The 23894-nt window shown below is 42.5% G+C and overlaps 2 protein-coding genes across 3 annotated transcripts in view; one reads left to right on the top strand and one right to left on the bottom strand.

The window, feature by feature from the left end:
- The window catches only part of CACNA2D4 (calcium voltage-gated channel auxiliary subunit alpha2delta 4), a 156265-nt gene that overhangs the window by 67033 nt on the left and 65338 nt on the right, over window positions 1-23894 (top strand). Inside the window, 2 exon segments of the mRNA XM_083402555.1 lie at window positions 1577-1704; window positions 10362-10439. Of these exon segments, the coding sequence (XP_083258681.1) occupies window positions 1577-1704; window positions 10362-10439 (206 nt within the window).
- Window positions 13863-23894, bottom strand: part of LRTM2 (leucine rich repeats and transmembrane domains 2) — a 35793-nt gene continuing 25761 nt past the window's right edge. The window contains exon 4 of one of the 2 annotated variants that reach the window (XM_083402346.1): window positions 13863-22750. In XM_083402346.1, coding sequence (XP_083258472.1) covers window positions 22293-22750 — 458 coding nt within the window. In that variant the 3' untranslated portion in view covers window positions 13863-22292. The remainder of the gene's footprint in view (window positions 22751-23894) is intronic. The other variant, XM_083402347.1, reaches the window with a different exon arrangement.

Here is a 23894-nt window from a genome sequence, read left to right as displayed (position 1 = left end):
CAAGGATGAGGGAGCCAACCAGGCATGTATTGCTGAAACTTGGGTGAATAAACTGGGTGTAGTTCTTCTGACCCTGTTGTGCCCATTGCAGCACAGCCAAAATTATATTCCAGTTAGTGAGTTTGGAAGGCATATACTGTCTCATTGGGAATCTTCATTTGAAAGGTGCTAGTAATTCGCCCACCGTTATGTTCTCACATGGCACAAAGCATTGGGGAGAGTATTGGTAAACTTATTATACAGGCTGTGCACAAGGCAACCTTGTTTCTCACACTGGTAGTTCAGCACTGAAGCAGATAATAAAATCTGAGGACTACATTGATTATTTTGAAGGAGGCCAGTGACACTGTGTCCTGGAAGTGTTGAGAGCAACCTTTAACAACACATTTTGCAAAGATATTGACTGAAAGTTGCCATTAAATCTGGCCACTTGCTGAAGTGGGGGTATAGGTTGCTTGTAAACACTGGCAGATGCAGTTGGGGTCTCAGTGACCCTAAAGGTTGGATTGGTGAGTTTTGCACAAAATAATAAGAGGGGGGGGGGGATAAATAGTTTTGCTTTATTTCAAAAACAACAACCCCTCCTCTCCTTCAGGTTTGTAAAGAGTTTTTAATTCTGTAGAATTCTATTGACCTCAATGCAATTTGTGGTAATATAAAGAGATGTGAGTGATTTGTTTATTATCAATTAAAATGAATGGGTCTAAATTAGACATGTTCTGTAGTTTCAATTGCTTGCACAAAATGAAGAGGACAGGTCCTAGGCTCAGCTCACCTTTAGGTATAACAAGTAACTAATAACTTTTAACAGCATTTTGCAGGGTCATTTTGACTCCTGTGTATTGCCTAAAGTGCATGGCTTCTCTGTTTCCTTGGTGATTCCCGTTGTGGGTAGCATTGATTCCAAAAACTGTAAGAGTAAAAACATTTATTTTGTCACTAAATTAAAGGAAGAAGGGCTCTGAAACAGCACATGACAATTCACATTCTGTCTTCCTTCAGTACTACCTGGAATGTGGAGTTGTTGAAGACTGATACAGAAGTTTGGTTCACTTTCTTCACTGTTGCCAACATTTGTTTGACCCCACTTGTCAAAGAAAGGACACACACACACACACACACACACACACACACACACACACAGGGCTGCTGCCCTTGTCTGCATTGCTCACTAACCCCAACTATCCCCTTGCCAACTCTCAACCCCACTCACTCACTTGGACCCTGGGCTTCCTTGGCCCTGTTGTACATGCATGCAAACAAACAAGGAAGCTGGCAGGTGGGTGGTGGTGGTGGCAGCAATGACAGGGAGGATATAGGAAGGCCCACTTGCGTCACCTACCTGTCCTTTTGCTTGCTTGCTTGCTCTGCCAGTCTTCTTGCTTGTGCTGCTGGCCTGCTGGTTTTTATTTGGTTAAAAACAGCTGCATTTGATGTAGTTTAATGGGCTGTGGAAGATGAGAACGGGATAATTTTTTAAAAAATATGTTCATAATGCTTTGAAGAACATTGTGAAGTACAATAGTAGGCTTTTCAGATGAGGAAAAAAAGAGATGCTTTGCTTTTCTTCTTCCAGGAAGTTCTTGACCCGTGAAGATAAGGAGAGCATCTTCACCATGGACCACTTCCCACTTTGGTACCGCCGAGCAGCTGAACATCCCCCAGGAAGCTTCATTTATAGCATTCCTTTTGAAGACCCTTCAGGTAACTCTGCGTAATTCATGTGTTGTAATACAATTGAAGCCAAATCAGTCAGTAGGCAGCTTCTTAGCTCAAGTGAATGAGTAGAAAATTAGGATATTTTCAACCCTCGCTTTAGCCCACTAACATAAAAACAGCAAGCACACACTGGAGGTACAGTCCTTTTGTTTTTGTAACCATTCAAACATCTTTTAATTGGCCATTGTTACCATTGGGATTTACTCCTAGAGCGCACAAGGTTGGATCCAAAGTTAATAGTGTATATAAATATTCAGTTCTAGCTCTCTTTTTTGTGGTCACCTGGAAGACCTGGAACTTGAAATGTTGTTTTAAAATAACTGCTGAGATGGCCATAAAACACAGGAAAAGCCCACAAATCTTTTCTGAAATTTTTATTCCCTCTGTTAATGATGCTAAGGAATGAGTAAAAAAGCCTAAATGGCTTTTAAAAACTTTTCATTGGTGTATACTGAACCCGTGATGCGTACCACAGTGGTAAACCCACACCCAACTCATATATGTTTATCAGAAAGCGTACACAGGGCCTACATATATACAATTATATGTCTGTTTGGTCCAATTCATATAACCAGAAAGTTTGAAAAAAAGTGCACTAACTCTATGCAGACCTTCAAAGGAATCCGCATAAATCAAATGCAGGGATACTTCTAGCTGTGAAATCCTGAGTGGTGTGGGAAGCAGCAGGAACAGTTACTGACAGAGCAAGGAGTCTCAGGTTCTGAGGAAGGAGTATGGGACAAGCCAGGGAGTGGTCCAGTCGGTTCTCAGCGGTAGGTGCAGGTTCTGAAGAAGAAGGCCTCAACTGGGCTCAGCAAGGGAAACGTCTTCACAGAGCTATTGCATCAGTGACTATCATGCCCCACCTCTGCCTGGAGCTCAGAAGGGCCCTTATCCAGAGCATATGTTAGTGCTTACCCCCTACTGAGTAGGACTAAGAGGGAGATGGCCTTGGGCTGCCAAAGGATACCGTGCCTCTGGTGATGGCGTTTTGGCAGGTACAGTCGTACCTTGGTTCTCGAACAGAATTTGTTCCGGAAGTCCATTCGACTTCCGAAACGTTTGAAAACCAAGGTGTGGGTTCAAATTGGCTGCAGTAGCTTCCTGCACTCAAGCGGAAGCCCTGTCAGACGTCTGGCTTCTGAAAAATGTTCAAAAACCCAAAGGTTTTTGGTGTTTGGGAGCCAAAACGTACGAGCACCAAGGTCTTTCTTTCAGATTGTGTTGCCTCCTTGTGGTTCCAGTCTTGTCAGGCTCAGGGTGCAGGAGCACAGGTGGCTCCTGACAGGACTACATAAAGTCCCCCCCCCCCCTTTGTTCATTATTTGAATGCCTTCAGGATGCTACTGTCTTGGGACAATTGAAGGCATCTCAAAGAGAGGGGCAAGAGGGGAGAACTTAAAGGCAAAGCTGGAGTTTAGGTATTTGTGAAGGATTTATAGCCTTGTGCAAACAAAGGATGTTGTGTGGACTTGAATAAGGATGTTTACAAAAGTGAACACCTTTGTTGCTTCCTCATAAGTAGGTCAGACAGGGCGACGCCCCACTTGATGTCGCCCACTAACAGATTATGAATAAGGACTGCATGACCCAACCCTCAAACACCCTTCTCCTCATCCAGCACTGGCCATCTTTTCTGCCCAAGCCCAACACAAACCTTACCTGGGTGGAAGGACAGGCAACAGTAGCAGAGGTGGTAGCATGGACACTCCAAGCATCCATTTGTCACACAGACAATGGAGTAGAACAGGCATCCCCAAACTCAGCCCTCCAGATGTTTTGGGACTGCAACTCCCATCATCCCTAGCTAACAGGGCCAGTGGTCAGGGATGATGGGAATGGTAGTCCCAAAACATCTGGAGGGCCGAGTTTGGGGGTGCCTGGACTAGAACTATGCTTCCAGACACCCCTCATGGGCAAATGACAATGTTCACATCAGTTTCCACCCCACTTCTCCTGTAAAGTTTATGGGTCCAGGGATGGGCAGGGAAGGTGGTGGCAGTAGAGTGCCTTGTGTACATTAATCTGGCATAAGGATTGAGTTCTTTTTGCAGCTCATGCATCTCTAGCACTGTCTTGTTGATGGCAGACTGACTTGTTGCTGCCCCTTAACCTCCATATATTCTAAAGTCCTGCCAGCACAGGGATCTACATTTGTAGGTTTCAACAGTGCAACCTGCAACAGAAACAAGGAAGAGCAGATTGCGCTTAGGATGTTGATGAATGTTCTGTTATATGTACTGAGGCCTCAGAGCAGAGAGACCCTTGGAACTCATGAAGGTTGGACACCAAAAAGGTGGGGTCAGTCAGCATTATCCTACCCCATGAGAACACTTGTATGCATGGCAGACAGATGGTCAGACCTATTAATCATTGCAATAATTTGAATAGCTGTCAGCATGTTGCAGAGATGAGATGAAGTTATTACTTTGTTTTGATGAGAATGGGGCTTTCATTATTTTGCTCACAAGCTGGGTGGTGTACATTTCATCTCACTTGCTAAATGAAGGCTGTTGGTCATCATCAAATCTCACCCTTTTGCCGCAGCGGTGTAGTGATGCAGGATTCGTTCACCATGAAAAATGACATACAGAAGGGTACTTTAAGGCAGCCAAAATTAGCCCAGTGCAGAAGAGCTCTGAGGGAAATTTGTGCCATATGCTTTCATTAATCACACAGCAGGTGAGTCAAAATTACACTAAGGTAATGGAAGGATACAAGGGGGGACTCTCAGCTTTGTGAAGAGGAACTACACATGCCAGTGTATCAATCAGTTACCAATTTGACATGTGTTTGCTCCAAGGTTATACATAGGAAGTTGCCAGCAGAAAGCCTCTCCTCTTCCCTTTATTCTTCTGGGTCTGGTTATCACTGAATGAAAACACCTGTAGTTGGAGGGGCATATTCATCAGCCAATGCTTTTTCTGACTTCAGGGTTCACTGTTTCAGTGCAAAGTAAAGTTTCAGAAAGTGTTCTCATGGAATCACTTCTGTGGAGGGCGGGGAGGAATAGATGATGTCAATGAACAGTAATGACATCTACCACAAAAGAATGGGGGGGGATCTATGTGGTCTGGAAGCCACTATGTACTTTTGCTCAACCCTCTTCTGCATTCAGGCACTGTCATCACAATGCACAATGCTTTAGCTGCAAAGCTTTTTTTGGCATTGTAGTGGGAGGGTGGGTGGGTAGAGAAGACAGCAGTTGAGCAAAGAAAACAAGACTGGGAAAAAGAATGTGAACCAGGATGTGAATGTGGTGGTGAGTGGAATGGAGATAAAGAAGCTCAGCCCTTCCCTCCTTCCTTGTTTTCCCCTTTGCTCTTCCTAGATCTGTCAGCTATCCTTAATAGAACTGCTGCAATGAGTAAAGCTCTGCTCTGGAAGCCTTGGGGCAGAAATACTAATAAACAATAGGAGGCTAGACAAAGGTTTGCTTGTTTCCTTGTTTTTTAAATATTATTTCCTGTTGACCCAGTCCAGTTCCTCTCAGGCTCCACCCTTGATCTGTCAGGCTCTTCTAGCCCCTGATCATAATCAGGTTCCACTGATTAGCTGTATTAATGTTGTATAATGGGCATACTAATGTTGCCAGCTTTCACTCTATGTGTTGCAAGTCCTAGCCTGGCTCTTTCGCTAGCATTTCCAGACTGGTAATTTTTAAATCAAACATTTGCCAACTCTGTTTACCCTAGCTATGCTTTAAGAGAAGGAATATATAACCAGAATGGGAGGAGGCACTTTTCTTCCCACCACACACTCCATATGATACAAACACCTCCAAAAATTAATGTTCCCTTGTTCTAATATGTTATTTTGGGTAGCTCTTTTGCAAGGGACCAGGACCTGGAAATGAAGGTTTCCTCATGAACAATGTTTACACTTGGGCCTCCTCTCACTATTTTTCCTTCAACTTCTATGCCTTTTATCTCTGCAGTTTCATCTGTTCCCTTCCCTAAGGACTTATCCACACTTACCTTTACTCCACTCTTTCCAGGAAGCCTTATTATCTGGCCACCAGAGGCCTTGCTTTGGCTTTTGTGGCTCTTGCGCCTTTAAAATGGCTAAACTGTGGGCCTCAAGATGTTGTTAGACTACAACTCCCGTCATCCCTGACTATAGGTTATGCTGCTGGGGCTTATGGGACTTGTAGTCCAACATAGGTTCTTTACCCCCTGCTTTAGCAGTTGCTGACCTCATGTTTTCTTACTCCCTGACATTCTCAAAGCCCTTATAAGATCTCAGGTGATGCCATAGCGTAATTAAATCCCCACAGCACCTGGTATCTGTTTTCAGCATTGCTGCTACCTCAAACCTACTTAGTTTTTAGCTTAAACTTTGCCACAGAAAAAATACTTCAGGGTAACAGCTTTGATTTCCTTGAAATGAAATGACAGAGGCTCTGCTCACATTTTCTGTAGTGGAATTGAGGGACAAACCAGATATATTTATTTGCTTGCTGGTTTCATTATAAAGCTGAATATAATGGGGAAGGGAAACAAAATCTGCCCACTTCCCCATACTTTGCTACTTGAACACTTTTCATCAGCTGGCTCACTTCTGAGGTAAGTTAGGACAGGGGTGGGGAACCTCAGACCTGAGGCAGGGCCAAATGCAATCCTTGTGACACCTCTGTATGGCTCTTGTTTGAACCCCCTTTTCCTAGGCTGCACCTTTCATTGCTCCCTGGCTTTTTGCCTGTCTAGAATGTGCCCTTGAATCCTTATAATGTCTCTGGCCTGTCCGGATGGAGGATACAGAAAGGTGTGTGAGTGTGTATTGAAATTAACTTACATTGCAGACATAAAATTTACATTGGTTTCTCCTAGCTCTTTTGCCTCTTACCCTTGCCCACCACTGGCATGTAGCCCTCAGAATGTTGTCCACAAAGGCATGTGGCCCTCAGGCTGAAATAGGTTCCCCACCCTAAGTTACAGTTAGTAAGTAAGGTGGGGTGGGAGATGGGGTTTCACTATGTGCTCCATTTAGTGATACAGTACTGACCCTACTTTATACACAAACCAAATGTTTAGTGAACTCATGCAGGTGTGCTTTGACCTTGGGTGACAGATATTTGGGGCTGTCCAAAATCTCCCTCACACACTCATTCTTTAGCAGAACTTAAAATCAGTGTAGGTATGACTAGTCTCTGGGCCCATTTCATAATATTGACCACAGGATCTCCCAACCTTATACAAAGACCAATTTATGCAAATACCTCCCCAGATGATTTGGAAATAAGTGCATAGGACACTATTTAATGTTAATAACTAGATGTAGAAATTAAACCCATGTGGGAGTGGATTGATGAGAAGCAAGAGGGCAGAAGCGGGTGTGTAGCATATCCGAATTTCACCTCAGTAAACAAATTTTGCAGGGTTTTTAATGTTTTTTCAGTTCAACCTGCCGGACATGCTTGACTAGAATTTGCTTGACTAGCATTAGGATAAAAGAAACATGTATGAACACTAATAATACTAATGCTAATGCTAATGCTAATGCTACTAATAATTTATTTCTTATATCCCGCCCATCTGACTGGGTTACCCCAGCCACTTTCGGTGGTTTCCAACAAAAATATGGGGGGGGGGATTAAAAGCTTCCCAAAACAGGGCTGTGGACTCCTTCAAACCACTTCAATCTGTTTCCAGACTGTGTGTCAGGGACAAGCTGGTTTTTGAGGTTGCAGGGGAGTACATTTGTCTCCTGCTCCATGTGGTAATGAACATGATATTAGAATGCATATGCCTGTGGGGAGGGAGAATGTCATGCTATTCTTATTAGATCATTTCCCCCGGAGCTGTAACATGCAAAAGGTAAGGTCAGAAGTTGGAATTAGTGCTGTGTCCAGCAAGTGAACTAAAAGCTCTCATTTCCTTAGGGTTTGTGCTGTATCTATACGTATAACACTGCAGGAAGTCACATGGCATTCTGCTCAAGGGTTTTGGTGTCCTTTGTCTGTCCCCAAAACACACAGAAGTGTAGGAGTGTGAGAGAGAGGATTTTTGAATGCCACAAGGATAATGGTTGAGGCATATGAATGCTATCCAGAAGGAGAGTCCTTGAATTGAACAAGTGCTCCCTTAGGTCTGTGCAATGCCCTTCCACAAATCAACTTAATTTCAGGGTTGTTGTAGGTTTTTTGTTGTTTGTTTCAATCTGCACAAAGACTTGAGGCTAAAAATGAATGAAGCTGCAAAGTCATGTTCAGGACACATTGGGCACTGGTGATGGAGCCAAGAATAAAAAGCAAATGACAAGTTCTGGAACTGTGGGGGAAGAGAAAGGAAAACCCTTATGTTGGGGCAGAACATTCCGTAAGGCAATATACTGTGAAGGAATAAAAACATGTGTTTGTGTGTGATGTGACCAGAAATCCTGACCTTCAGAATGTCCCTGTTAACACAGAAAATGGAACAGTTGTAAAGCACAAAGAAATATAAACAAGTTTGCCTACACTTGATTCACAAGTATAGTTCTCTCAAATAGCAGATGAGGAAGTGAACCTGTTTCATGACTGTAGCACTTCAGACTGCAGGTGGGGCCTGGCATAATTGAATGCACTTCAAGCTAGATGTCAGAGAGAGGAGTTCCATCCTAACTTTTTACCTAATAGTTTTCTATGTGTAGGGAATGTTTATGTACTGAAGTGTGTTCAAGCATGTGAGACACCATGTGAAACAGTACTGTCTAGTATTAGGTTGTCCACTCTATCTGTTCTTTGAGAGAACAGGTTCTAGTCTACTATTGTGATTTTGGGGCACAGGGGGTTAGACTTTATGCCTGAGTCCCCTTTTAATTCTTGGATCCAGCAAGGAATCAATTGCTGGAATAGCCAGACCAGCTTTTTGGCAAGGTGATGGCCCCTTAAGTATGGGCCATTAAGGTAACAAATTAAGTGGCTCTGTGCCAGAGAACAAATGGATGAGCCCCTCTTCTTCACCTGGCAGTTGATTGGAAGGACAATTGTTAGAGGGGTGTGACCACAAATTTCTTTAAAATATTGCATTAATCAAAAATTAAATGACCTTTAGGGCTGTCAAAACAGTTCTTTCAGAATTCAACCATCACCCCTTACAGGGCCAGTTAATCCTATCTGCTCCTTTGGTAGGTCACACATATTTCAAATATCAAAAACACCTGACAGTCTGTTGATAAACTGAATATTAACTAACATTTTTCTTCCAGGGGAATTAATCTAACCACTGAATAAATGGACTGAAATCTTGACTAATTAACATTTTGTCAGTGTGACAGGAGAAACTATGGAGCATTTTAAGTTGTCTTACTGGGTTAGCTCATGCATGTAGCCCTGCCAGGGAAATATGTCAATGTGAACAACCTCCAACTTGCTTGTATTTGCCAGTAGGAAGTAGTGTGAGTGAATCAGAACTGCATGCATACCCACATATATGCCACATGCCACAATTGCAGCAGTCCTTTTTTTGTAACTAGACAAGACATTCACATGGAGGGGATTTGGTGGCAGGGCTGCTCATGGGTCATGGATATCATAGAAATGTACCTGCTACTACCAGAAGTCTACAGGCCTTAACTGCATTTGCTAGGAGCGGCAGCCACTTGAATGAACATTCCATGGTTGTCCCTAGCAACCACTTGGGCCTATAGACATCCCTCTCGGCTAAAGCCTGTGGTATTTATGACTGTGAAATTTCATTAGGAACATAGTTCACACTGTCCATAGTTTCCTACTGAGGATATTTGGGGTCCCATAGCAGGAAATAGGATGAATATATCAAGCGATTCATGATGCCTTTTGCTTATAAACTTCCATAGGCAATTTGACAGTTCACTGTATATAAATGTGGAAACAGATGTTTTAGTTGCTATCACAGAGAATCTTCTCTATGCTACTTTCTGAATGGGAGCACATTCCCAGTTCTTCTCATCCTCCTTTAACATGCTGTTTGGAATCTTTATTGGTTTGAAAAATTCAGATATGATTGTAGCTCCCTATTTTTGAAAATTAAGCAATCCTGTTATGCTAATTAAGGGTGATGAGGTCTTGTTATTTCTTGATCAGTAATGCACAGAGCAGCTTCTGAAGATTTTAAGAGACTCAGTTCAGACAAACAGCGGCTGGAGTATTAAAGCTGTATCTCGGCTGTACCATTTCAGATTACAAGGATGGGCAAACATGAATGAATTCTTCCTCATGAAAAACATTTCTACACCTGGATTAATTTATTTATTTTTATTGCTGTGGAAAGTGTTTTAATTTGCTGGTTCAGTATTTTTATTGGCTGTTTTCTTGGGAGGGATATGATGGCTTTATGGTTGTACTGTCGATATTTTGCCGTTTTTATTGTTGCAAGCCACCATTGCCTGGAAAGTCAGCCTATAAGTATTTTGAGTTAATAAACACACACACATTATGGAGATGTCTCTGTGACATCTTAGACATGTGCAGGGACTTTTTAATCTTTGAAGGAGCAATCACTCAGGTGAACCGCCACCTGCAGCCTGGAGTCTTGACACAGGTTTGTGCTGTTTGTGTAGATTAAACCTCAGCCTTCTCTGCACTGCAGTTTTGTGCTTGATTTGTGAGTGTCAGTTCTGAGACCCTCTTCCTTAGGGATACAGGGTCAGGTACTAAATTTGCTTCATTTATGTCTTGACAGAAGGAGGTCTGCCTGAGGCGGTAACTGTGAGCACTTCTGTGGCTGTGACTGTAGGTGGGAAGACGGCAATCGCTGCAGGTAGGAACTTGTTTCAATACACTTGAGGCATAGGGTTGAGGTTAAGGATAGGGAAACACTTAATTTAGTATGAAATTATCTATTTTGCAAACTGGTAGGTGACCCATCACTTGTCACAGAATTTATTGTCTGAAATCCGTCTATTTAAAACTAGGCCTTAGACAAAGTCACATGTATAGAGTTATTGTCATGTTTGTGTTTGGCAAAACATCATATCTGTTTCTTGCCCCTTTTTCTGCACATGCCCACTCACCAAAAAAAGTCTGCTAATTTTCAGGACTATAGAGTTCCTGCAAATGCCCTAAAGGGGCATACCTGGGGAAGCTGTACAGTTCTGTGGCAGAAGGACTGGGAAGCAGCCTCTAAAGCCTCACCTGTTTGCTTTTTCAGTTAAAGGTTCCGGGCTCACCCACACTTCCTTTCATGTCACGCTTTCTAGGCACAGGTCTGAGATTTTTAGGTCTGTGTTCAAGCAGTGTGTAGATAGATAGATAGATAGATAGATAGATAGATAGATAGATAGAATCAGGGGTTTTTTTCAGCTGGAACTCTCTGGAACTCAGGTCTGGCACCTCTCAGGTGGGCTCCATTGCCATTGTAAGAGAACAAGGGAGGTGTTCATGGTGAGTTCTGGCACCTATTTTTCTAGAAAAATAGCACTAGGTAGGTAGGTAGGTAGGTAGGTAGGCTCTCTGCTTTCCCTCGGAAAACCCACTGTTTACCACTCAATCTGAACAAATGGCAATTGAGTTTTCCATGAATGATCTCTACACCTTATCAAATGGGCAGTTTTCAGAACAAAAATTGAAACCTAAGACTGTTCAGCTTAGCCATGTTAAAAGCTCTCAATGCTTGTGAATCTGTGATGGCTTAGTCTTTTAAGGATGTACAATGTGTAGTTTTGGGGCATTCATGTAACTTCTTCATGTCCTTGAAGTGGTTTAACTGATGTCTGAGGTTTTGTAATGGTAGCAGTGAGTGGTGAGTTCAGGAGAGAATTGCGTGGAGAGACAGGTGTTTTGGAGAGAATGGAGAGTGAGTGCTGCGAGGTGGCTGGAGGAAAAGGTATTGGCTGATAGTGACATTTCAGAAAATTGCTAAAAGTCAAATGAACAATCGGTCATATGTTTTGCTGGTTTGTTTTGTATTTGTAGCATTCAAAGAAGGGTGTTGCATTGTGAGCATATGTGAACTCATTATACTAATGCAGCCTTAGATGCATTTCTTTGTAAGAACTGAAGCATGGAGTTGAGGGAAGAACGAAGCCAAAGGATGTGAACAGAGACCTCTGGAGAAATCTTACACCTTGCTTAGGACCATGTAAAACGTGGGCTAGAACCAGATATAGAAACCTAAGGATCAGGGCAGTCAGGAAGGGGCAGAGCATTAAATATCAATTTTTTATTAGCAATAAGAAGCCAAATATTTGCTTCTGGTTATGTTCTGGACAGAATATAAAAAACAAATATGTCATCTTTGCCTCTGTGCATGTCCCTGAATACTGAGTGTTTTTCTGTACTGCTAGCTCAATGTAGGCTGTGGCCTTTTTTAGGTGGAAACTACATGAAGGGAGCTTCTGCAGTCTAAACCATATCTTTCCCAGTGAATTAGGAAGCCTATTTGCTACTGTAATGTACCTAACAGCTTTTGATCACTGTGCAAACATTAACTAAGACATAATTATTAATTATGGTTTAATTGGGGCTATTTTGTCTCCAGAGGTATAAGCCTAGAGTCTCTCGCTGGCTAAATCAGCTCTCTACATATGACAAACATAAATCTGTATAATATGAGGAATTCCTAACCCCACTCTAGATAACGTTACTGACTGTTCTCTCATGTGAGTCAATAACCTGAGGCGTTATGCTTCACTAGGGAGAAACTGCTGTAGTTACATCGCAGCTGTTGACAGATTTAAAGTCCCAGTGAAACTGCTGGAATCTGTGCGGGAGTTCTGCTGTCTCCCTGGTCTGTGTATATATGATGTCTCTCTTATTGTGTGACCTTCTCCTCAAGTGAGTTATTTGCTTGGAATCTAATCATAATTCCAAACATGAACAAACTGCAGTTTGTGTATGTGTCCGTGTGCTTTAAAGAGTTGATTTTGGTTGCTGCTTCGTATAGGACCATGATCTGCATGCCATGGCTTAAAACTCCAAAGTACTTCATAGATAGATCCGCCCTTCCCAATACAAAGGAGTTCTGAGGCACTGTATTTTGCTGTTCCCCAAACCACCTCTCTGGTTGCATCAAAGGGTCTTTTTAAATCACTCAATAAGTTGAAGACAACCATCAATCTTTTGAGCTACATGCACACAGAGGAGTTTCTGACTTATTTCCCCCTGCACAGTACCTGACAAAGTTTCAAAGTAGCTTGTGACACAGCACAAAGAGGTACAGAAGAGAAGAAAAGTCAGAAGGCCTGCTTCATATTCACAAGCCATTGTGCAGGTTCTGTGCATTTGGCACAAGTGCAGAAAATCCACTGGTCCCAATTTAAAGGGCTTGTTGCAACCCTTCTTCTCACTACATTCTCCATTGGGAGCCATTCGTGCAGACATAGCCTTGTGGGATAGTTAGGTTAACTAACTGCAAATACATAACAGGGCTGAATTCAAGCAAAGACCAGGTGCTGAGCAGCCTTTTGGCTTTACCGTTTCTGTTCTCTCCATTTAAGTTAACTGTTGGGAAAGCAGAGGTGGAGGCATTATAGGTAGCTGTGGTAGTTCAAGCTTATGCACAGATATTTATACAGAAAACTGTATTAGAAGTTTCACAATAATTTCCTTTTAAACACAAAGTTAATTATTCATTATGTTGGTTTGTTTATCCCACCATATAGGGAAAAGCCTAAGTAGGAGTTCATTTTGATTTTAAAGGAGGAATATGCTGTTTTAGAGTTTCTATGCTGTGCCTCATTCCTGTGCTTTGAGCTCACCTGGGATGGGGTTGTGCCAGTGTGAGAGTTTTACTGGAAATGCCTTGTGGATTTCCCAAGGAAATATTCCACATCTCCGATCTGCTGGCTTGAATCCCATTCCAGATTTGAAATTGCAGCCGAGGAGTTAGTTTAATCTCTCATACAGCTGACGCTGTCGAGCTCAGAGTTATCTATCCAATGCTCTCCTTGCTGGTTTGTCTCTGCATTACTTCTGCTGTTTTGCTTGAAGGGAAAAGAGCCCGTGGCTTTGTCCTAGAGGAGGCTCACAACACCGCAGGACATTTTGAGAGGGGTGCCCATAGATTTTGAGCTGCCCCCCTTTTCTCCTAAATCATTTGATAACGTTTTAATTCTACGCAGAATTAGAGCAGCGAGGGGGGTTGCTATAGCAACTGTTTCCTTGTGCCTTTGGTCTGACTCATTTCAGACAATTACTCTCACGCTCCAGGATTCACAGATGTGATAGAGGAAGAGTCATGTGCTAGGCTTTAAACTTTTCACTTTTAATTTCCTCTCCTTCTTTTCACTGGTATTAACTCATGCATGGCTCCAACCCTATTGAAATGTGTGTACATGTGTGTGCATGGTTCCTCTGTGAAGGGAGCCCACTTCAGTAGCATAAGTTGACACAACTATGAATTATTGTTGGAATTGTGAACATATTGGGCTCCTGGTGTGTTTGGGCATAGATCTGGGTAACCACCACAAATACCCCCCCCCCCCCCCATGTTAGGCAGAACCCAGTGCAGCTATCCAGGAGAATATTGTGCCCAATAGTATCAAAAGCATCTGAGAGATCAAGAAAAAGCAACAGGGTCACACTTCCCCTCTGTCCCTCTCCTGAATAAGGACCTCTATCAGGGTGACCAAGACAGATTCTGTCCAAAACTGAGCCTGAGCCCAAAATGAAATGGGTCAAGATAATCAGTTTCTTCCAAGAGTGTCTGCAACTGGACTGCCATCACCCTCTCAAGCTTCTTACCCCAAAAGCAGTATTAGTGGTATTTCTGGTATTCAGAAATAGAGTGACCATGTGTCTTGCTTTACAGAGGGCAATCTTTTCCTTGAAGAGCTATCAGACAACAGTCCTGTTTGAAGGAGTTCTGTTTGAATGACTGCCCTGTCCTAATCTGGCTTAAAGATAAAAGTATGCCCTGTGCCAGGGCCAACTTGTAAATCCCTGCACTGAATAAAGCCCAAGAGCAATGTATGATGGCATACCAGGGACCGCGAAGACTTGTTTTCGCTGCTTGCCTGGGAGTATAAAAACAGGAGGGTTGTCAAGGACTTGGAAGCCCATATCCAGAGATTAGGTGTATTCAGATTTGTATTTTGTCTCTGAAACAGGTTCAAAGTAAAAATTCATGTATTCTCTCTGATTAATGTATCTGCATGATACAGCTGTTGGTCACATTCACGCCTAACATTTTCAAAAAGTCATGGATGTAGAGTTCTTACATAAGCACCTGGATACTAGGGGTTTGTGCATTGCCTTGGAAATTACATGATCTGTGGATCTAATTTGCAGTCAGTTTATAGCTTTTCCCTTTGCGCTTTTGTGATGGGCATATCTGGCTTTCTGGATTCTAATAACTGCACAAACTACTACAATAGCGGAATAATTTTGTAGTGCTTTGTATTGAAATGTGAATCATGGTTGTGCAAGTGAGCCCTGGGCATAGTTATTAGTTCTGTTCCCTCTTTGACACCCTCTCCTCATTTCCGCTCAAAAACCCAACCCATGCTATCTTACGATACCATTGCATAATGTAAAAACTGCTGACTTCAGTGGCAGTGGGAGCTGGGAAGTGTAATCCTCACAATATGAATTTCCATCACCAGTTACCCAAGAGCCTTTTAACTAGAAATGCCAATGACTGAACATGGGACATAGCCCCTCCCCACAGAGAGGTCAGAAGATAGGGAAATGACAGCAGCAGCAAGTGGAAAGAGAGTGTACAGCCCTTACTTTTCTCCTTTTGGAAATTCAGCTGAATTTCTCTTTCTGGCTTCTATATGTCTTCATTCCTGCTGGCAAAGGCTTCAGCAGTCTGTACAGTCTGTCATGCAATGAAATGGAGAGCAAAGCAGAGCTGTCCTGTGCCAAGCGCCCTCCTGGTGGGGTTTCTGTACTACTTCCACAAAGTTCTGGAAACGATTCAAGTTCTTCACATTAGGGAGCGTGTGTCTGAAGGAACATATTTTCAATTCCTCATCAAATACACGTAGTTTTCTTCATTTACATCACACCCTTGGCTTACAGTACCCTTAAAGGCAAAGTCATTTAGATCCAAACCGGCATCTAAATTTGGACCTGGCGCAAAGGCTCCGCTGTGCCTCTCCGTCTCAGATGACCTGGATTTGTGTCAAGAGAAAGAATGGCCAGAGAAAAGCCCCTGCTTGTGGAGGAGAGCTACCTTTTTAGAAGGCAGATGGAATGTGGGGGCTTGGGATCGTCTATGACAGTTGAGAAGTGACAGTTGAGAAGATCAGAGAAAGGAATATCTGAAGAGCAGCTGCTCATGGAGAGGCAAGAGAGAGAGAGATTATGATGATGAAAGAGACCAAAAAAAAAAAAAAAAAAAAAGGAGGGGAAAGGAGCAGTATCGCATGCTGGAAGGGAGAGGTGTGAAAGCATAATTTGCACAGTGCTCCCTAGCCAGTCAGGGGCAGTGGACACAGTCTGTATATGCGTTTCTTACCAATCTAAGGTTGTGAGATGTAGGAAGAGAGTTTGTAAGGTATTAAACGTCCAGGAGCAAGGATAGGTTTTTATGGGCTAACCTGCAGAGGCCATGTGGCACCCTGTTTTGCTACTGTATGAGCAGTTCCTGGTGAGTTAGGAGTGTCAATCCCTTGCCCCCAGCACATGGTCAGTGCATAACAGGATCTTGCTTGGATGCAGCTTGAGTAGGTCTGAAGAATTCTGGAGCACAAGCCAGCCAGTGCATGCCCAGTTCACCAGCTGACGGGGATGCAGATCCAAGGAGCTGTAAAAGTTGCATAGCATAAGGGCAGTGTGAACAAGCCCCTAAAAAAGAGGATCACGTGGATGAGGATGACAGGTTTAGTGCTAGTATGATATAGTAAGTTCAGAATGGCTAGATGTCTCTGGGCATGTAACTCTGAATGGAGCACTGCTATGTGAATGGCCTTGCGCTTAAATTTATTTATTTCATAAAAATTATACACCGCTTAATTGTTTGAAAAACCTCTCAAACCTCAAAGTGGTTTACAAAAAGATAAAACAAGAAAATTAAGAAAAATTACATTACTTTAAAACATACAAAAAGTTAAACTATTAAAAGAGATTAAAATTCATACCAGCGCTCCTAAGCATCTGGCCTAAACAAGAATACAGTGGTACCTCAGGTTAAGAACTTAATTCATTCTGGAGGTCCGTTCTTAACCTGAAACTGTTCTAACCTGAGGTACCACTTTAGCTAATGGGGCCTCCTGCTGCCGCCGTGCTGCCACCACGCTATTTCTGTTCTCATCCTGAAGCAAAGTTCTTAACCCAAGGTACTATTAGGTTAGCAGAGTCTGCAACCTAAGGTAACCAGGTCTGTAACCCGAGGTACCACTGTATATTTAGCAGGCGCCGAAAATAATACAGCGAAGGAGACTGCTGAATATCAATAGGCAGGGAGTTCCAAAGTGTACATGCTAAAAACACTAAATAAATTTAGTTCTTACAAATGCAAAATGGGTATTATGTGGCACCAGTAGTAGTTCCAGTTCCACCTATCAAAGCGGTCAAGAGGGCACATGTGAGATAAGGCTAACTCATAGGTAAATTAAGGTAGTGATTTGTTGATGGCTAGGAAGTCTTGGAGGCAGGGTAAACAACATAATGCCCTGAAGATGTTGCTACGCTACAGTTCCTATCTGCCCTTGGAATGATGGGAATTGCATTCGAAGAACATCTGGAGCCCAATTCATTAGCTACCCTATTTTGAAGTATTAGAAAAATAATAATAAATAAAAAGTTTTGTGGCACTTTAAAGACTTTTATTGTGTGAGCTTTCATGGAGTAGAGTCTGCTTCATCATAGGCATGTTTATCATTAGTTAGGGTGTGTGTGTGTGTGTGTGTGTGTGTGTACACACACATTCATGCTTGATGAATTTGTCTGCCAACTGGGGATAATCATATATCTCATAAAATGAAGTTAGTGAAAACATATGCATTTGTTAGTCTTTTAAATGCCACAAGAATTTTGTTGTTGCTCTAACAAACTAACCTGGCAACCCCCCTTGGTGCAAGATTCATAGAGGTGTGGTCCAACCCAAATTAAACAATTGCCTTAGCCTCACTTCTGGTCCCTTCTGTTTCTTTGTGTATTTGAGTATTTCCCCTTTATGTTAGAGAATCTCTTGCGCTCATTCATTCTTGCAGAAAATTTGCAGAGCAGTAGGTTATTTCCACAAACCAAACGTAAAACATGAGTTGCATAGGAAAATACATTCTTTATTATTCTTCTAAAACAACAAGCCAGAAATATAATATACCTTCAGCTGCTTTTTAAAAACTGGTTCTTCCTTAAATTCTAACAGAAAAAAAGGATTGTATGTGCCATCTGTCCTCCTTTCAAGACCCCCACCCCGAGGAACTGTGCCTACCTCTTGTTTTCTTGGGATAGTGTGACTGTACCAGGAGCTAAACTTTCCTTGGTTGCTGTATTGACCTACCAGCACAGGAAAGCACATTCTTGTCTATATCCACCTTTACTAAAGGAATTAGGTTGTCCTTCATTATGGCTTTTTGCCAACATTTTTTTTTAAAGGGTAGTCTCTCCTTAGCTGTCAGCTGCTGGCTGCACCTAATAGCCTGGAGCATACTAAGGGAGTTTTCACAAGTGATGTAGAAATTTTTACTTAAACCTCTTGTATGCCGGATTTCTGCAGTGATGTTAACAGGTGCGTGCATTATGAATGTTTGCACTGCATCCCTTTCTCATTTCTAATTATCTTCCAATCTGTTTTGATCAGCACCAGTCAAGCCCACAGGAGAGCTATGCTGCTTCATTTTCAGTGATGGCGCTTTGGCATGTGTTTTCAAAACCAGGCCTACTCATACCTACAGAGAAACAAACATCAGTCTGGTTATTAAAATTAATAGCTGGATAGTTTGAAAGTTATGGAGTATTAGGGCTATTCCCCATGTTAGATCCCATAGTAAGTGGCACATTAATAGGCATTATTTGTGCCATTTGTGAAGTGCCCTGTGGTCTTGTATATACAAATTTTAACACTGATGGCATATCGCTAAACTCCCGAATAATCTCAGCATAACAGTTACACATGCATATACTTCTGATAGTATTTTGGTCTTATACATAGGTAGTTTAGTACAGGTATGCATGCTGATCTCTAACCAGTAGAAAGAGTATACTGATTCTGCTGAAGATTGCTAAGATATTCATCTTCTCAGTTCACTTGAACAGCAGTTCTGAAATGTTATACAAGTGAACCTCTTTTTCAAATGGAATAAGTATTATGAAATAGATCCAAACCCTTTCTTCTTTTGATTATCTATACTGCCCACAGCCAGAGTATATACTTGTAGCAGCCATATAAGAATCAGATGGTCTAAATGTCTGTGTTTTCAACAGGTATATATTGTGGTTTTATGTGAATGGAAGATGATGGGATGCAAGACATTTTGCATACTTTCTGAGGCTTTATAGAGTTTCCTCAACCCTAGTTCAAGAATGCTAAATAATGTAACAAGATCATTCCAGACCTTCTGATTACAGCTGAAGGCACAGTTTCCCAGTAGCTTGAAAGAGGACACTTCCTATATTGGCTTATTGCATTCTTAACAGCCCATTTTACTATCCAAGTACTCCAGTGTCTTTGGGACCAACATTATCCATTCAACACCCCTACTTTTCTCAACAAACGCTTACTTTGTCCCTTCACTTACTTCCCCTTTTCAGATGTGGATTTCTAAATGTGGAAGTATCAGGGCCAACCCTATGCCATATCAAATGATAAATTGGAATAAAGTTGTAATTAAACTCACAACATGGAAAACAGAAAATGTAATTGGCAACAAAGGGAAACCTGCCAAAGGTGAGAATAGGGAATGGAAGAGGAAGGGGATTCCCCCCCCACCTAATTTGCGCTCCTCAATTCTTCTCATCCTCTAAACACACATGCACACATCATTTGTTCTGTGCAATCATGTCATAATTATTTCTTAGAAGTAAAATAGAGATCTATAAATATACAGCTCTGACAAAAATCCAATTTCAAGTATAATTGTGCTGTCCAGTATGTATGTTACAGAGGTACGTTCCTTTGGGAAGATTATAGAGACAGTAAGGTTGGAATTGTATATCCAGCAGGCAGAGTGCCAGTGCTAGTTTGTTGGGTATATATGCAGTAGGAGCAATACAGGCATACATACATTAGCTAGAGTCTTTAGTAGCCTAGTTTTGCCCATCAGTCTGGGATAAAGCGGAAGTGGAGTTGCACACTTTGAGGGACCACAATACATACATGGTACGTAATGAGAGAAAGAGTCTATCCTCCATTCTTGGAATTTGCCTCTTACCTTGATGCTGACCTTCTGCACAGATCTTAAAATTAGATGCCATAGCCATATTCACCGTTTGGATACCACTTTAAATTGTGTTTTTTTACCATTTTGATGTTTGCTGCCCTTGGCTCCTTTGAGAGGAAAGGTAGGAGATACAAATTTAATAAATGAATGAATCTCATTTCCCACCGTCTCCTCTCTAATGTTCCATGAGAATTTTTTTCCTGCCACGCCTGTCTGTCTGAAGGTTATTCCCTCTTTTGGGATATGGTAGTTCTTTGCTAATAGGATGGTAGAGGGTTGAATTACTGCTCCCAAGATGTAATCTTGAGTCCTTCACAGTGTTCTTGTTTGCTGACAGGAGATTTAGGGATGAATTAAAGGAAAGTAAGCATTGCTTCTACTCAAACCAGCAACAACAGTTAAAGAAAGAACTTGAGCTTATTGAAAGGCATAAGAATACGACAAAAGAAGGAAGAATTCTGAAGACCTGCTCCATGCCCAACTAAGGTGATCGTTGGGCTCTGCTCCTGAGTTGCTAGAGAGATACCTTGGAATCTGGGCCAGCTGCCAATTTTTTTTTCATGACTGCAAGGATCACAGTATCCACAAAAACTGCGGCTGCACGACCTCTCGTGTCATCTTCCTATCCCAGGAATACCCGCTGTGACGGGCTAGAGCAGGTTACCATGGCAATATGTGCTCTCCCCTGGAGACAGCACTTTATCCCACTTTCAGTGATATAAAATGAGTCCTTATGTTGGTTCCCTCCTCCCTGCCATCAGTTTGAAAAGAAATGAGGCTAATGTGATATGCTTTGAGCTTGGGAAAGATACCCTGCATAAGAATTCATGTGTGTTCAGTGTGTATGTGCACATGCATGCTTGTGCTCATGTATGCATCTTTGTGTTCCTTGAGTGTATGTGTGTATTATATGCATGGATGCTGCAGAGAATATTAATGCTACTCTCCCTGTTTTTGAGTAGGACTCTTGCATGGCTGCTTACATGCACCAGTGTCATTCATACATGCCTATATCAGTAGAGTGTTTGCATGAAGAGCTGACCAACATTGACCCTAAACAGCATCTCCTCTCTCTACATTTTACACTGATACTCCTTGATGTCTTATTCATGGCTCTAAATCATTTTGTCCAATTCTCCCCATCTGACCCACACTGTGTTACATTGCATATAGCCACATTAATGATTCTGGTTATGACCTACAGTGTGTATTGTTTCCATAAAACCACTTCCATACTCCTCCCCACCACTACCCAAGTCCTCAAAATACTCTTTCTAAGGAGATCAGAAAGGCTGTTCTCCTCTTAAATCCCTTCCAGAGACCCACTTCTGCCACAAAGACTATAAGAGCCTTTCAGATTAATTCTCTAATATCCCAGAAAAAATGTTTTCCCTTTTGGAGGATACACATTAACCTTCCCAAAGTAACTCTCCTTTTAATAGTCACGACCCATCCTTCCTTTATTTCACCTTTGCTTCTTCTTCAAATACTTTTTAATGTCCTTCATTGCAGGGATCATAAATTATCATCCATATCAGGCAGTGGCTGGCACACTTTATAGCGCTCTACAAATAGTAATCTACAGATGGTATGCAAAGGAAAGAGGCGTGTATATGAATAAGTCTCTGTATATATGTGGGTGATCAGCCTATGTTAATATGTTTATTTGTCTGCACCCTTTGTTGTGTTGACTAGACTACACAACAGAGTGAGTATACGCAATGCGTATTTTTTATGTAAAAGGATATTAATTCCTTTGTAATGTTAAAAACAGGAAAGTCAAATTCCCTGTGGATATTGTGCACTCAGTTACAGGCCTTTCATCAGTTCTGGGCAGGCTGTGAACTGGGGTTTTCTGAATATACAGTTAATGGGAAGGATTAGATTGTCATGCAGTAATATCAGTGACCCAACCTGTGAAGTTTAGACACTTTCACAGGAGTTGTCTTAGTGCCTTTGGCTGCTTGTTTTGTTGGTAAAAGATTCTGTGGTGGTATGGGAGTTTCTGAAGGAGTCAGGAACTGAAGCAGAGGCAAGATAGTGCTGGGTTGGCTGAACTTCCCCATAAATGAGCATCTGTGGGGAGTCTTGTGCAAAGAGGAAAAATGATAAGCACTTGAGGTCTGACTACAGTTTATTCACTTGGAAGTACATGAGGACAGAGGCAAGTGAGAGGGACTTGAACCCAGAGCCAGGTGTTCTGAACCCAGAAGCATGTTTTACTAATTGGATGAATGGAACAGCAGCACAGTCCATCTGTATGTCTTGGAAGATGTGGAAAGGCCCAAGCCATAGGCCTCTCATATCCTGTTCTCTTCTGCCACTAATTTCCAATAAGGTATTCATGCCACAGAGGAAATCTGCTTTTGTTCCTCGTGTTCGCCTTCTGTGTCACCCATTAATGGCTGCCTCTTCTTCAGCTCCCGATGGTACTTAGCCATGAGAGATGCATAGATACAGCCATATGCTGCTGCCACTACCATCATAATACACACGATGCCACAAACCACCCCAGCTATGATGACTGTGCCAATGGCTCGGCGCACACTGACAGGCCGGTATCTTTGTTTCTGGGGGCAATCCACACTGGGATCCTCTTCTGCTTCAGGAGTTGTTGTTTTAGGCTTGGGAGCAGCCGGGGCTCCCTTACTGCAAGGAGGACCAATATTGTCCAGTACGGTAGAGCTGTTCTCATCCTCCAGCTGGGAACAGTAGTTAAACATCTCCATGGGCACCATGCGCATATCTTTCCCCCGTAGCTCCTTAGGCAGGGTACATGCCAGTTGGTCTATCTTTCCTCCTGTCCCATAAGAAAAAAGAAGCACATTCAGTACCTTATTTTGGTATCAGATCACATCATGCTCAGAGCAATAATTCATTTCAATGCAGCTGCTGTGGCTGAACACTTAAATATACAGGGATCGTTCCCTCTTCCCGGGGTGTAGCTTATGTCATATGCTGAGAGGTTCTAGGAGCTGCAGGTGAGAGTTGAGTGCAGGTTGGGGACCAAAGGTAGACAAACTACCCCAGAAGGAGCATGATGGTAGTACCCCTCCCCTAACACCCCAGGTGGGGGTAGCTGATGGATTTCAAACCCTTGGTGAGTTAGGGACTCCCGCTGCATTCAAAGACAGGCTCCGAAGCGGATGAGACCAATAGTGGAACCAATGATCAAGAAGGCAGTTTCTGTATGTGCTGTAGAGGGAAGTGAGGGGCAGATGGGACTCATCAACCTAGGAAGATAGCCCATCTAGAAGTAAAACTGTGATCCTAAGCCTCTGCTGCCTTGTAGGATATCTTTGGAAGAAGAAAAAGCTAAGTAGTAAACCCTACAAATCCAGTGTGGAATCCCTAAAATGGTTGGATGGCACCTTGTACACCTCTGACATCACCTGCAGCCAAGTTGGTGCTCTGCTCTCCTTTGGACCACATCATTGAGGCCCAGAACCTCCATTCACACTGCCTAGGCTTGCACCCCAGGAAGGTCACTTAGGTGCTGCTAATGCAGCAGTTTGACTTCACCCCCAGGGGCTCACTCCATTGTCTCTTTAGACAGACGGATGCCATCAACAAAGCCACACACCCACCCCTTCTTTAACTAAGCATTTGGCCATTTTGAGTCAAGAAATGTGTTACACAGAGAACATTCTGTTTGGAAACGGAAGCATTTTTCTAGGTGACAAGTGTGAGACCCAAGACAGTCTCAAGTTATGGGGATAATTTTCTCTGTGGAATATGCTGAAAAACACCAACTTAGCGATTCTTTTTCCACAGCCTTATAACCACCAGCAGTGTTGATGGTGCATAACTGATGTCACTGAGATTTTGTCCATGAAACTCAGAAGCCATCATAGGCTGAAATTTCTAGTAGATTAGAGTCCCCTAAATAGCGTGTGGCTAAACAAGAGTCCTCTGTATCCATCAGCAAAACAGATATTGATTGC

Source organism: Podarcis tiliguerta, assembly GCF_965153285.1.
Source record: "Podarcis tiliguerta genome assembly, chromosome: 10".
Classification (NCBI taxonomy): domain Eukaryota; kingdom Metazoa; phylum Chordata; class Lepidosauria; order Squamata; family Lacertidae; genus Podarcis; species Podarcis tiliguerta.
Note: the sequence above shows the minus strand (reverse complement) of the source record. Positions and strands in the feature narration are given on the sequence as shown.